Here is a 15,683-nt window from a genome sequence, read left to right on the forward strand (position 1 = left end):
CCAAAAATCATGCCCTCTTTGTTTTTGAAGCTGAATCGTTTATTATAATCCTTTAGCTTGCTGAGATTTGCAAATCATCAAAACTGTCTTTATGTTTTTTTTTTTCTTTGAAAGGCAGAGTTAGAGATTTCTGATCCCTTGTTTGACTCGATAGATGGCTGCAACGGCTGGGTCTGGGCCAGGCTGAAGCCAGAAGCCTAGAACACCATCGGTGTCTCCCGTGAGGGCAGGGTGGGAGAGGCCAAAATACCTGGGCTCTCTGCTACCACCTTCCCAGCACATTAGCAGGGAGCTAGTTTATAAGTGGAGTCGGAGGGTCTGCAGCCATGTGGGATATCTGCATTGCAGGCAGTTTAACTTGCTGTGCCACAGTGCCAGCTCCCAAAATTGTCTTTTCAAGTGATCCTAAGAATATTTGATCAGACGCCTGTATACACATTTGATTAGTCCTCTGCTGACATTTTCATGTTTGGTTTATGTGTTGCTGAAATGAACATGTTTATGCCAGTTTTCTCTTTCACCATGTGGATTCTATTGTTAGGACTTAGACTTGTAGCAATAGAATTACTGGGTCAAGCACATTCCTATAAAGTAAGTTGTTCTCCAAAAGATGCCTTGAATTTACACTTCCACCCTTGTACAGGTACTGTATCATGATTGGTTCTTAAGCTATTATTAAATTTCAGGGTTATGATGCTATAACTTACAAAACCTTCACTTGATGTAAGAATTGTTAAATTCATTGGAAGAATAAGCCATATAATAAAGGATATAGTCAGGCCTTTTATGTGACCCATTGAAAGTCAAGATTTTTTTAAAAAAAATTTCTGAAATTAAAATACTTAGGAAAAAGAGCCTAGGGAATTTTCATACTGTATATTTCCAGGAGAAGTACCTCACGTGTGTACCTCAGGAACTTGATGAGCCTTGCCAACTGTTAGGACAGAAACTTTAATGACCTCTTTAGAAATGTTTGCCTATTTTGAGACTGGTGAATAATACAGGCCTAAGACATTTTCATTCCTTGAACTCAGGAAGAAAAATGAGTTCCTTTCCAAAGTAAACAAAGTGCAAAAAGCAGCTTGGAAGATAGAACTGCTCAAGAAAATGAATACACATATAGGCTGACTATGTTATTATAGCAGATTCATTGTAATTGAGACAGAATTTGACTCTTTAGCCAAAGTTACAATTCTGGGAATAAGAATAAAGCTATGGCTTAGAATGTGACCACTGTGTTTGCATCATAAATATACGCACATATGCTTTGAAAGGAAATTGAGATAACAATATCTGTTGTAACTTTCATTCCTGGCCAAAGACTATTACCTTAAAATTACTCTTCAAGCATTGTTGGAGATGAAAACCACATTTAAAGGTGGTTTTCTGCCTCATGATGAAAAACAAATTCATGTTAACAAACCAAGGACTTTAAGTGGAATAAATTATAATCAGATGTTAGATTTAGATCAGCTTTAACAAGAACAAGTGATTCTTTTCAGAGATGAGAATTGATGGCTTTGCTTGCAAAGCATCTATCCCTTTTCAAACTAAACGTCTTGAGAGGAGGGGTCTGCTTAATTTCATCAATGTAGGTTTGTGATTTATTAGCAGTAAATTGCTGAGGTTAGGAAATAAGAGCTCCTCTTGCTGTTTTCCTAGCTCTTGTGAAGGAGACTGACTTGCTGTGTAGTAACTTGATGACACAGAGCCTCATTTTACAGAACGCTGAAGCAGGACCTGTGGGGCCTGTAGGAAGATCCTGTGTGGGTACCGCTGCTGCCTGGGTTTACACTGACACCCCCCACCCCCCGCCACATGCCAAAGATGGTAAACTTGCTCTGCTTGAGTGACTGAAGGGAGCCCTCCAGTCCCACTGGCACCTGCTGATGCCCTTAGTATTTCATACATCTCTGTTGAGAAGTGTTCCAAGGCTGTTTTGAGTCACCAGGCAAGGAGAGCATCTTCAGAAAGGGATGGATGGGACTTTGTTTCCAAGGGAGTCAGAAACTGCTCCTCCTGGCCTGTGATTATTCTCCAGGCAGCTTCTTTAGGTTGTGAGGAGCACTTGTGCTCCTCATGTGTGTCTGAACTTGCTTGTGTTCTCAGATTTGAACTCCTTTCCTTCTGCAGAGTCGTCATGTCTCTGTGTGTTCTCAAGGTGAAGGTAAAGTATGGAGCTGAGGAGGAGGTGTTCGGCACAGCAGTGAAGAGGCTGCTTGGGATGCTTACATCGTATGTGGGAGTACCTGGGGTCAGGTCCTGGCCTCAACCCCGATTCAGCTTCCTGCTAACATGCAGCTAGGGTAGGAGGCAGAGGTGACAGTTCAGATGGCTGTGTCCATACTGCTTGCATGGCAGACCGTGAGTGAATTCTGGCTTCAGGCTTTGACCTAACGCAGCCTTGACTATTGTGCATGTTTCCTGATTTGAATGATAGATGGAAGATTCTCTCCCTCCCTTCCTTTGTCCTTCTCTCCTCCTACCTCCTACCCTCCTTTCTTCATTTATCTCTTCCCCCATTCTTCTTCCTCTCAAATTAGACAAAAAGAATGGATGGCAAAGGACAACTGGTTAGGATTATGAAAAAACAGCTTCATTGAGAGTTTGGAAATAAAAAGAAATTAAATCATGGTGTATTTCTGGTGACATCACAACACTTGGGACATAACATGTGGAATCATTCACTGACATGATAAAATGGAAACTCCTGCTGTTCCATGAAGGTGAAGGTGGAGAAGAGTATGTAGGTGGAGTTCCGACGTGGGGTTTTTTTCATGAGCACACTCCCCATTATATTCTCCCAACTGCTGTGTTTGAAGTCCTTTGGTGTGTGGGGTTGTCTGAGCAGCCCTAAATCCATTTACCTAGAAGAGAATGTGAGGAAAGGTGAATTTTTGTTGTATAGTTTAACTTAGTAGCAACTTGAAGACTATGGGAAAGCCATACAGATTAATTGTCCACCTGGTAGTCTGCAGGATAATTTTATGGGCAAAGCGAAAGTATAAGGACTGTACATGGACTGAGGTGACATTCTGCTTGCAGTAGAAATGCAATCTTCCATAATCCTATAATTTTATTTTAGGATTTATTTATTTTTACGTGTGGGATAGGGGAGGGAGGGAGGTTGCTTGACCTTCCGGCCAGCGGTTCACCTCTAAATGGCTGCCACAAAGCTAGGAAATCGGAACTCCATCCAGATCTCCCATGAGTGTCAGGGACCCAAGCACATTCGCACTCTTCTAGTTTTCCAGGTGCGTTATAGCAGGGAGCTGGTTTAGCTGCAGAACAGCCAGAACTGCAACTGAAAGACCCAAGTGGTATTTTAGAGTCCCGAGCAGTGACTTAACTCACAGTACCACAATGCTGGCCCTTCATGGTTTTTCCTTATTAGGAATGAAAGTCCAGTAACATGGTTAGTGTGACCCCTATGTTCATAAAGGAAATCAGTAGAAGAATGTACATCTGGGTACTCCTTTGTTTCTTAAGTAATTACGAGTAATTTAGTACTTAGCAAGAAACTAACTAACAAATTCTGTTAAATATCACCAGCATTGGGTAGGCTTGTACAGTGTTTGCAGACGACTTGAGATCTCTGTGTGTGTGTCACGTGAGGATTCCTCTTCCTGTTTGAATGCTGTTGGAGGTGTTTGCCCACTGCCTTTCGATCTAGTCTTGGCTTCTGCTTTCTGATCCCATTCCACACTACTAAGAAGATGCCCCAGTAGCAGGTTCTCCTGTTTGGTGTCACATGAGCACCCCAGTTAAGGTTACAATTATCCCCTTGTGTCCTTTGAAGGATTCCTTCTCCAGGGGACCACAGCACACTGGATATCCTAAGCTCTGCTCCGGCCGTTTTTGAGCTTCTCAGTGGTAATGCTAGTGTTACTTGTTGTTTTCATTGACTGATAATTGCACCATTCATTTTTAAGCAGACTTATAAAATGTACATGTGGATTGCACTTGGTTAGGAACAACAAACTGAACAGAAGGCTAAATTTTATCTTTACGAATTATGATAACTCTTACTTCCGTGTTATACCTAGAATGAAGCTATGCCTTTTCTTATCCGTTTGGGCCGCTGGACCCGAGTGCCATAGACTTACAGCTTGTGAAGGACAGAAATTTGTTTTAAGGTTCTAGAGCTCTGAATCTTTATAGAACCCACATCACCACCTGTTGTTTCCCAAGTGTACATTAGCAGGAGCTGGTTTGGAAGCAGAGGAGCTAGTGTTTCAACTAACTGCTTTGATATGAGATGTGGGCATCCCAAGTGGTTTTTCAATTTCTGCACCAAATATCCATCCTACAGATACTATTTTTTTTTATTGTGGTTTGAGCCATTTTGTGAAAAGAAGGTTTTAAAATCAGACATACATGATAATGAAAAATAAAAAAGGTTTTAAAATCAGATATGCATGGTATTCACAGCGTTCTGTCCAGAATCACCTGTCCCCACATATCCTTATCTGAATTTTATTGATCAGCTGGAAGGTTCACTGCATATTAATTCTTTGAATTCTTGTGCTGTATTCCGTCTGACTTTTCTGTAATGTTCAACTGTTCAGAGAGTTGTCAACTATGAATGCTTTGAGGTCAAGGCCAATGGCATTCCATTTATTAAATGCTCACAGGTGTCTCTTTTACGTATTTTGGAGGTGAAAACAGAGCCTTAGAACTTAGAACAACTTGCTTAGAGTTCCACAGCCGGGAAGTGGCAAACCTTGATTGAACTCAAGTGCTTGAGTCCACTTTTGTCTCTCTATATGACACTGATGCTAAATGTTGTATCCATAAGCCAATATATACTTTGTTTAAACACAAGTATTAATAGGAGTAGCCCTGATGAAAGCAAGTGTGCCATGTCATGGCCCTCCACAAACCCCAGTTTCATTGAGGGGATAGCGAAGCAGGCTACCCTGTCAGATTTCTGCATATAACCTGAACTTTAAGCATGCCTAGAACACATTTGGTTCTGATTTAAAACAAGTTGGCTTGCCCTATTGCCATGTTACTACAAACACAAAAGAAACATAAACTTCATTGCATTAAATAACCATCCACATAAACTCTCAAGGAGTTTCATGGATTTGGGTTGGGCCGAAATTGGATATTAAGGAAATGGTTATTAATGTTATATATTTTGTTCAAACTTTTATAATTGTTTAACCTTCTCATCATCCCCCAAAATTTCAACTATTTTCCCCCGTCCTCTCTCAAAATGTTCCCAGAAGTTTAAAACAAAATTAAGTTTGATTTTAAGTTGCTGACTCTGACCATTTGGAATATTCTAGGTTTTCAGTCCCCTTTTGCTTGTGGCTATATCCTGGATTTGAATCTTTTTTCAGTCCTCCTTGGATAACTCTAGAATAGGTCAGTTATTCCCCATGGCAGTACTACACAATGGAAATAAGTGAACCACAAACGTAATTTAAAATTTTATAGCCATATTAAAAAGAGTAAAACAAAACAAGTGAGATGAGCTTAATAATATATCTTTAGTTTATGAAGGTAATATCAACAAGTTATCAAAAAGTATTGAGAGTTTAGTTCTGTGCTAGGTTAGTCTTGTAGTATATCTGAATATGGACTAGTCACATTTGAAGTGTTCATTCACCACAGCTGGCCCACTGCAGTTTTTTTTTTTTTTTTGTGAGATCAGCATATGCTCAAAGTGTTGTATTGAGTATTCATAATTTCATTAAACAACATAAAGGCTGTGAGTATAATTTAGCCCTTGATCAGTTGAGGAGAGCATTGGTCTTTTTTTTCTGTTTTTATGATGATAATACCTGGAATTCTAGAGTGTTGTGACCCTCCAGGCCAGACTAAACTACACTTCAGGGATTGCTTGTGTAAGAAGAAATAGGGTCTAAAAGAAAGGGATGTGACAGTACCCACGTTTCTGTGTGTTGACTGGTCTGGCAGTCTGTTGACATTAGTTAGTATTATCAGTCCACCAGGAAATCTTCCTGGCCAATAAGATAGAAGAGTTCAAGTTCAGGGTTGAACTTGATTTTTCTTGCTCAAATTCTGTAGCAGAAGGTAATTGTCAATGTGATGTTAAAGATATTGCCTGCTTTTCCATACCTCATTTTAAATATGTACATGTGTTTTTAGGTTTTGTTCTATGGCGCATCAGTTGTTATACTAGAAAAGCATTTAAAATGAATAGGTTATTTAAGCAGAAGTTTCTTTGTGCCAAAGGAAGAATTTAAAATTGAGCTTTCCCTTTCTCTTTAATTTAATAATTAAATGGTTATGCCCTGAAGTTTGGGGGGGGGGGGTTACTGTAATAGTTTACACCTGTTTCAACTTTTACTGTTTTTACTGGCTGTGGCTTGTGCCAATCTGTATTTCTTGTGAAGAAAAATATGAAATAAAATATGGGCAAACACTAGGGAAATTATAATAAACATAAAAATGAATTGTTCAATGTAAAATATGGAATGATTTACCTGTGCAGTTGGCCAGCCATGTTTCAGTAGTATTGAAGCAATTTATTCCTGGAGTTCTATGTCATGAAAATAAAGACAGTTGCTTTTGTTGGCAGAATGATTCTAGGGCTTCTCACATTCAAATGAATAAACTTTGGAACCTGCGAGAGAGCGATCATATTGTAGACAGCTTAAAAATCCTGCAAAATCATCACGTGTGTGTTCGTCTTATTGTAGAGTGAAGCGATGAGGCAATAACAGTGTGCAAGATTGTGAGGCTTAAGAGAATCGTTTTACACGGAACATAGTCAAACTGCAGAAGTCACGGGGTGCCAGGACGTGAAGCCCGAGTTGGCTCATTCCACAGGCACCTTTCCGCCTTCCAAACATAATGCAAAAGAAGTCATTAGAGTCAGTCTATTGAAATACTTAGTAGTTTTTTCTTGCACCCTCACACCCAAGTGGTCTCCCTAGAGGATCCCTTTACTTTTCAGGTCTGGTGATAGCTCTCCACCTGCAGTCTGGGGTTAAGAGCAATATGTCCACGTTTTTAGTACTTTGTTCACAACCAGGTTAGCTATGTTATATTTATAATAACTTTAATTTGGAAAAGGTTGTGACTGATACGCCACCTGGGAAAGTTATCAGTAGAACTAAATTTTAATTTTGGCTTTTACTAGTTGGGTGGCTTTAGGTATTGTTTGCTTCAGAGCTATGAGTTGGATGAGTCTGGTACCTTGCCTATTTCAATTCATGGGCATAAGACCTAAATATTTGTGGATTGGAGGAGTGAATTTAATGTTCCTTTGTGGATTTGTGAAATGAACATTTTCAATGCCTGCATAGACATTAAGAAAGAAATCTTCTGCATTGATTTCTCCCTACCCTGTTTCTCACTTTTGAAGAGTTTATATTTTGATAAGGAAGAATTTTAGAGTAAGTGAGAATTAGTCTCAAATGTTGACATACGGTAAGAGAAGATTTGAATTACTTCCCTGCCTTCTTTGGCTTTTGTGGCCTTGGCATCTTAGCTTCTTTGGCACAAGTAAAATCCTGCTGGGAAGACCCAGCAACTTGGGAATGTGATGAAGATGTTCCCTAAGAAGTGCCAGCAGCTGACACTCACCATACCTTTCAACTGACAAAATGATCTCAAGAAGAACCTACCCAGGACCATTGACCAGATGCTTCCAAGCTTAGGAAATGGACACACCATAGTCAGGGAGAAGTGGACTCCGAGTTGCAGCTTGTTCCTGTTTGTTCTTTGGTTCACTTACCATGGTTTTATTTATCTGCATTCAGTTGTGGTCAGAATATACTACATGGAAAATTTGAGCAATAAAATTTAAGAAGTCACATAGTATTTTTTGCAATATTAAAGAATATTTGAAAGGCAGAGATCTAGAGATTTTCTGTTTGTTAATTTACTTGCCAGGTGCCCACTGCAGAGTTTCCCATGTGGGTCCAGGGATTCCGGTGCCTGGGCCATCATCACCTGCCAAACTGCACATCAACAAGAAGCTAGAATTAGAAGTAGAGCTGGGACTGGAACTCATACCCTTCTATATTCAAAATAGCATCCTAACCACTGTGCCAAATTTATCCCCAAATGCTGTTTTGAGTAGAAAGGTAAAATCCCTAGGAAATGAATCATCATTTTGTCCAGCATATCAATAGTACATATTCTCCTTGGGTATGGGATGACGAATGTATGTAAACACTTTGAATAAGGCCATATATTTTTGTTGTCAGTAAATATGCCATTTCTGGCTTCCTATCTTCTGTTTCTTAAAAGTTTGCTGTAGGTGTAGTTTGTGTGTGTGTGTGTGTGTGTGTGTGTGTGTGTGTGTGTAGTACAGTAAATACAGAGTTTGGTTCAACTGAGGAAGTTTCTCCTTTATTCATGTAGGGATTGAAGGGGTGTTCTAAACATTCTGTTTATAGTCTGTTTGGACTTGAGTCAAAGGGGCATTTCTTCTGATTAATTTCAAGCTGTGAAGGACTTGCCTCTGGGAAAAGTAATGATTATCTGCTTTGCTTGATGAATCTTTGATAATATCTGCTTTTGAGCATTTACTTTCTAGGGAAATTATATCACTATAATGCGTTCACATTTCCATGTCATTTTCTGCTACTTTTATTGCTAAATGACTTTTTGTGTCATTGAGGAAAGCCCGTTGTAAATACTGTTAGCCCTAGACAAAGAGCCTGAGAGCTGGCTTAGTTGAGACATCACCAAGTTGTTTGATTTGTGACATTATATCTGGACACTGACTTGTTATCTTGCCGTATCTGCCAATTTATATCAGCATTTCTATTTTTAGAAAGCTTTAAAACTGATGTATTGCCAAGCTAATGAAAATTTCCTTTTGTAAACAAAAAATCTTTCTGTAAAGGCATGGGTCAAATGGCCCACATTGTTATGCTCAATTCATGTGGCTGTTGTAGAATTTGTGCAGAAAGTGAAGTGAGAATGATGTTTACGTTAGGGACTGTTTTGCTTTTGCCGCTGTAAAGGATTGCTGGAGGCCTGAGAAGAGTTCCCCTAGGCTGGAATCCGGGTATCAGTAGGGCGATCTCCACAACATTGTCCCACCTCCAGCCCCATCCCCACCCACCCAGGCTGCAGAGGCTTATCCATTTCTTGGACTCTTGGAGTTTGTGCAGACACCCCTGTTCCTTGACTAGCTTGTTTGCTTCCTATTCAAAGCTAATAGTAAAGTGTCTTCAAATCTCATCTGTGCTGTTTGCTTTGGTTGTCATATCCTCTCTTCTCCTTCTCCATCCCTTGTCACTCACTCCACCTGCCTGACCTTACTGCTTCCTTCTTACAAAGATGTGATTACATTGGGCCTATGGATAACTCAAGAAAGCCCTCCTATTACCAGCTCTTTAATTATTCCTCTCAAATCCCTTTTGTCTTATGTTGTTACCAGGACATGAATGCGTTTTGTCTTGAGGGAGAGGTGGGTCATTCTTCTGTAATGTACATTAGAATACAGTTCTTTATTGTTTTTAACTCTCATTTTCATGTTTCTCAAGGTATCTTTAAGGTCACCCAGAAATATATTTTGTGCTCTTTAGATGACGATCTTTTTGATTTAAAAAGTTAAGCATTTCTGTAGCATGGTAGAAGATGAGTTATGCTTAACAATGAGCTTTAAGTTGGTGGAAGATTATTTACATTTAAATACTCATTACTACTTTGAGGACAGAGGTTCTTTGTGTCTTTAATCTTCTGTGTAACTGAATGCTAAAGTGACAGTAGGCATTTTTCAAAATTTGCTAAATGAGAAATGGATGGGAAATGGAGCAGCCGGAACGTGAACTGGCATCCATACCGGATCCCAACACATGTAAGGCGAGAATTTAGCCAGGAGACTATCACACAGGACAGAGAGAACACACGAGCATGTGCTGCTTCCCCTGTGGCTGGTAGGGAAACAAGTGCGGACTCATCACCCACCGTCACTCGGGATGTACATTAGCAGGAAGCTGAAATTCCCAGCACAGGCTCTCTGATGTGAGATGCAGAGGTCTTCAAGTAGTAACCCCTGTGCCAGGTATCTGCTCTAATTGTTCAGTGATTGATGCATCCCACTTGTTGGGTATTTAAACATTTCAGCAGTGGAAGCACACCCTCACTCCACACACTGTATATTCCAGACTTCTCACCCCTGCTGCAGCATTGCCTAACAGGCGTTTGGTTCCCATGGTGTTGGAGACTGTTGAGGCAGTTTCTTCTGTCCTGGCTGGGAGGGTGCCTCTAGTTAACATCTGTTCCACCCTAAACCTGAATCAGAATTTCATGTGGTCTTTTCCTCCTGGAAGATGCGATTTGAAGTCACTGCAAGCAATATACTATTGTCTCTTTGCTCTTTCTCCTTTTAGTCAAATTATCCACCCCTTGCCACAAACGAATCATAAATGTTCATAATCACAAGAGTTTTGAATCTAGACAGAGATGAGATTGTAACAATCATTTAGATATAAATAAATAATGCTGTGCTTCATTAACTTGCAATTAATTTCATATGGACTTTGTTGGCTGTGATCTTCATTGATATGTTTAATTCTTAGGTTGTTTTCTTTCTCTGCACATGTGAATAAGGAATGAGTTCAGGCAGTGTATGATACCTCCTGAAATCCAAGTAGGTTTTATAGTCATCATAAAGAGCAAAACTAAAGCAACACAGAAGAAGACTGGGTTAGATGAGCTGATGGTAAACAGGCAGCCTTGTGCCTTGCATTGATTACAGACACAAAGGAAGCATTTGGGGCCCTACTGTGGTTTACTTGGGTGGTTAGATGTGTTCACACAATTCCTGAAGACTGGAAGGTGAGATGTTTGTCTCAGTATTCGGAGATCTGTGAGCTTTTCCAAGGGGTATAATATAATCTAAAGCTATGTAGTTGAGCGGGGTGGTGTTTCCTTCCGGAACGGCCTTGCTTCCCTGTAGTGATGCAGTGGCAGGCTCACCACTGTGAGAGAGCTGGGAGGGTGGCTCTGCACCTTGGTATTCTGGTGCCTGGTACTAAAGAGTTTTTTGAAGACATATTGAAAAATCAGACTGTTTTAAATGTTTACGTTTTTATTTACAGCTGCTGCTGAAGGAAAGGGCAGAAGTGGGGAAGACTTTTTTCAGAAGGTAAGTTTTTTTTTTTTTAAAGATTTATTTTTATTGCAAAGTCTGATATACAGAGAGGAGGAGAGTAAGAGAGGAAGATCTTCCATACAGTGAGCAGGGAGCTGGACGGGAAGCAGGGCTGCCAGGATTAGAACCTGCGCCCATATGGATCCTGGCAGTTGCAAGGCAAGGACTTTAGCCGCTAGGCCATACTGCCGGGCCCAGGTAAGTTGGTTTTTACTCTTGGCTTGAGATAAGCAAGTGATATGGCTGACTCAGCAGCTACACTAGAAGCTTCTGAGGACTGCACTTTCATGTGAAGCAGAATAGGTTTTGCTCTGTTTGTCGGAAATACTCAATGTGCCTGCTCAGGGCCCTACCTACAGTACTGATGCATTGTAAGGAAGCCTGTTATGGGTACAAATCGAAAGAAGCTCCTGTTTAAAGAAAAGGAGGCAATGATTGGCCACTGACTCTTCTCTTACTGTTAATCATTTTTTTCCCTACTTCTAACATTTGCCTGACCTGGAGGTAAAGGGGAAAGGCCTTCATTTTCTGTAAGCATGACTATGGACAGGAAAATCCCCTTAGATATACTTGCTCATAAATGACAACCATGCTCTTTCCCCCCTTGTTGTCTGAAAGTTCTAACCTACTGAGGCCAGTGACCCATAGTAAAGGGAGTCAGCAGCTGGAGCTGATTGAGGGGTGAGAATATAAACTGGATGAAGTTTGGTCAGATTCATTTCTCATAAGTATTTCTAACAAGGGAAGATATCCATCCTTCCAGAGAGACTGATATGAGTTCATTTTCTTTTGTTCAGTTGGGTTTATTGTATTTGTATCCTGATGTTGGGATCCAGCAGTTGCTGTGGAGGGAGAATGGATTGGACATACCGTTAAGCATTTGGACATACCTGTGTGGAGCCAAAGATGACCTTTCCAAGCCTCTTCATACTCTTGCCTTCCTCTTTGTCTTATGTCTTCATACTCTTGATCTGCTCTTCTGTCAATTTTATTAATCTACATTTCCTTCCAAGAATATGAGAAACAAGTGTTTTGGGGCTGACAGTTAGATTGTTGTTTTGTTAATTTGAAATATTTAATCACAACCTGCTCTAGGCTTATGCATTGCAGAGACCAGAAGGAGCCAGGTTTAGTCCATGCCCCATAGGAAATGTGAATGTCTGGTGATATGTTTGCAAAAGTAGGTACCAGGAGAGGATTAAGCCCCTGATTAGAATGTACATCTTGAGATTTTTTTAGGAGAGTTAAGTGTCAGCTATATGAAGAGTTTGTCTGGACTAGGTTAGAGTTGCATTCTGGGTAAAGAGGGTTCAGATAGGAATTATCACCTCAAACATTTGGTTGGCTTATAGATAGGAAGATTGAGTGAGGAATGAGATACATTAGTATACGATGAAGTGACTTTATTGTCCGGGGGGTGATTTTTTCCTAAGTGGATTTTAATTAAGAAAACATACAAAAATGGTGCCTGCCAAACAGAGTGAACTGGACCACCAGTTTTCTACTCTGCTTTAACTGAGGTTGATGTGCCGTGGCTGAAGCTTTGACTTGGCGTTGTCTTATATCCGGCTCTTGCTTAGTACATTAAGAGTGCTCTGCCTTTATCTGGCAGGTTTTCCAGCATGGGTGAGAAAAGAGAAGATAAACAGAAACTGTAGCTTTTCCTTGGGGGTTGGGGAGAGCTATGTGATATAAGTACATGCTGCCTATGGAAGGCTTCTTTGGTTTTTTGTTTTTATGTAGACTCACACAGTAAAAAATCAGACTGGTCAGCTTTGTATGATTCAGACAGTTTAAAAGCAGAATAAAAATACAGTTGCGTGCTAATAAAGGACTTCTATTCTTATGAGATTTGCTAATATGTATCTCTTTATGGAATCCTGTATACATTCCAGCAATTTAAGTGATAACACATGTGCAGATCTTGAAGCACATGTGCATCCGACAGACGATGAGTTGGAGTCTACATTGCATTCTTGGTCGCTGGTCGAGGGCTCTGAAAGCTACCTGTATAGTGTTCATTTCCTCCTTTTCTTCTTGGACTCAGTAGAAACTGCCTTATTGGTGGTGTCTGTAGCATTTAGGAAAGACTTGTAGCTTAACAAGAGGTAAAAATCCCAAACTCCAGGATAGTAATTTTTGGTGTTTTGATCACATAGGAGTGGAGGATAATGGTTGAGTACTGAGTAGCTCTCTATGTAAGCTTCTGCCTGGTCACATTACACATTGGGAAATGTTTAAGATGAGCAGTGGGACACATGGCTGCCTACTAGCATCTTCAAAACAATACTTTTTTTCCTCCCAAAGTAAAACAAGTGTGAGGGATCTGTATACCTACTGTTGGAATGATTTTTGGTTTTAGTGTATCCCAGAGTTGAAAACTCGACACTTTTGATTACTTAGTAACATTTGCTAAATCTGGGAGGATAACTTAATGCAGCTCGTAGTGGTTTTTCATGAGCTGAGGATTGGAAAAGGATTGTAAGCTTGTGGAAAAAAAATATTTCAGAGGGTGGAGAGAGAAAGAAAGACATAAGGAATGATGGCGAGAGATACGTGAGCGTTTTATGAGAACAGTTCAATTCATGGGAAAGGTACATTATGAATAGACTTTTTGATTTTCAAGTTTTCTTTTGAACCAAAATGTAACTTTTAATTCTATTTCTGTGAACTTCGGAAGGTATCCTTGTATGTTACCTTTCTTTATACCTTGCAAATACATGTGAAGTCACAGTGTGAGTTTACTAATTAAATTATACTAACTGTAATTAGTGATCATTTTCATCAAAGCCTTTGAACGAAGAAAAAAAAAAACCTTCCACAATCAGAACTTTAATTTTTCCAATTTAATCTACAGTTTAACAGATATTAAGAATGTCAACTATGATGTCTCAGATTTGAAAGTATCACACTAGATGCTTAGTTAACTGTATGCTAGCACATCCTTTATATGGTCAGAGTTACTGTTTAGTCCACAGATCTTACCCAGTTTTCTACATACAGATTCACTACATGAATTTGAAATGTTTTGTTTACCTGTCACTGTATTAAGGAAATGAGCCATGGAAGCTTTCATATAAGAGAAAGCGAACTGGCAATATTATAGGTTAAAGAACTGTCTTTGTTTTACTCATTTCTCCTTTCAATGAGTATATTCTATCTTGTGAGTAACTTTGTTCTAGGCTGTCAGATACCTAGATTCTAACACCTACCTTGGCTGTTCCTTATGGTATGGGCTTCGTCTTCACGAAGTCATTGCCAACTCCGTTTGTGAGCTGATGAAATCTTTTTTTTTTTTTTTTAATTTATTGTTGCTTACATTGTATTATGTAGTACAGTTTTATAGGCGCTGGGGATTCCCCCCACCCCTCCCATACCCCTCCCCCCATGGTGGATTCCTCCACCTTGTTGCATAACCATAGTTCAAGTTCAGTTGAGATTCATTGCTTGCAAACACATGCCTAGCATAAAGTTCAGCATCTTATTGTCCAGATAAGTTCAGTGGCCTCTTGGGGAGACCTTCTATGGTCTGAAGATAGGTCTAACAGAGTAAAGATCCGGTCAGTTAAAAGCCCCAACAAGGTCTCAGTATCAATATACAACATTATGGAATTAATTGACATAGTATTGGGTAAACAATATGTTAAAAATAATGCAAGTTCCATTCTTCAAAACATCTGGGTTGAGACAGTATCAATGACAGGTTCAAAAAAATAACAAACAACCAAACAAAAAATTACAGGTTAAATCAAGGCAAACATGTGGTATCTAATCTTTTGGGATTCGCTCATTTCCCTTAGCATTATAGTTTCCAGTTGTGCCCATTTAGACACAAAGAACTGCATTTTGTTTTTTTTAATAGCTGAGTAGTATTCCATGGAGTAGATGAACCAAAGCTGAGCTGATGAAATCTTAAAGAGAGGTATACCATGGGCCCGGCGTGGTGGCGCAAGTGGTTAAGGTCCTCGCCTTGCACGCCCGGGATCCCATAGGGGCGCCGGTTCTGTCCTGGCAGCCCCGCTTCCCTTCCAGCTCCCTGCCTGTGGCCCGGGAAAGCAGTCGAGGATGGCCCAAAGCTTCGGGAACCTGCACCCGCGTGGGAGACCCAGAAGAGGCTCCTGGCTTTGGATCGGCATAGTATCGGCCCGTTGCGCTCACTTGGGGAGTGAATCATCGGACGGAAGATCTGTCTCTCCTCTCTGTATATCCGCCTTTCCAATGAAAAAATAATAAAAAAAAATAAATCTTAAAAAAGAGAGGTATACCATGTTGTGTAGACCAGTCTTGGGTGTGGTATGTATCATATCCACTCATATTTCATTGGAGAAAGCTTCATTGTAGGGCCTCTCCCAATTTCAGTAATGAGGGTCTGGTAAGGGTAGAGAAAAAAGTGACATTGTAACTATTATCCACTAAAGTCATATTAATAAGAAAAAGTGTAGCCAACATGTGATGAGTGTGTGTGTGTATGTGTGTCTGATACATTTTCAGTCAGTTGGATTTGTCATACCACAACTGGCAGGCTTAACCATGAAACACTTGTTACATCATGGTGCTGGAGGCTGATGGCCCAAAGGTGAAGTTATCTCCA

The 15,683-nt window shown here is 40.1% G+C and overlaps 1 protein-coding gene across 2 annotated transcripts in view; it reads left to right on the forward strand.

Annotated features, from left to right (window-relative positions):
* BICC1 (BicC family RNA binding protein 1) overlaps nucleotides 1-15,683 on the forward strand; it is a 260,579-nt gene that overhangs the window by 72,466 nt on the left and 172,430 nt on the right. For both annotated transcript variants that reach the window (XM_040975806.1, XM_040975807.1), the window contains exon 2: nucleotides 11,040-11,086. In XM_040975806.1, the coding sequence (XP_040831740.1) occupies nucleotides 11,040-11,086 (47 nt within the window). The remainder of the gene's footprint in view (nucleotides 1-11,039; nucleotides 11,087-15,683) is intronic.

The sequence above is a fragment of the Ochotona curzoniae genome, unplaced genomic scaffold (assembly GCF_017591425.1).
Source record: "Ochotona curzoniae isolate NIBS_2020 unplaced genomic scaffold, NIBS_Ocur_1.0 contig_2692, whole genome shotgun sequence".
Lineage (NCBI taxonomy): Eukaryota > Metazoa > Chordata > Mammalia > Lagomorpha > Ochotonidae > Ochotona > Ochotona curzoniae.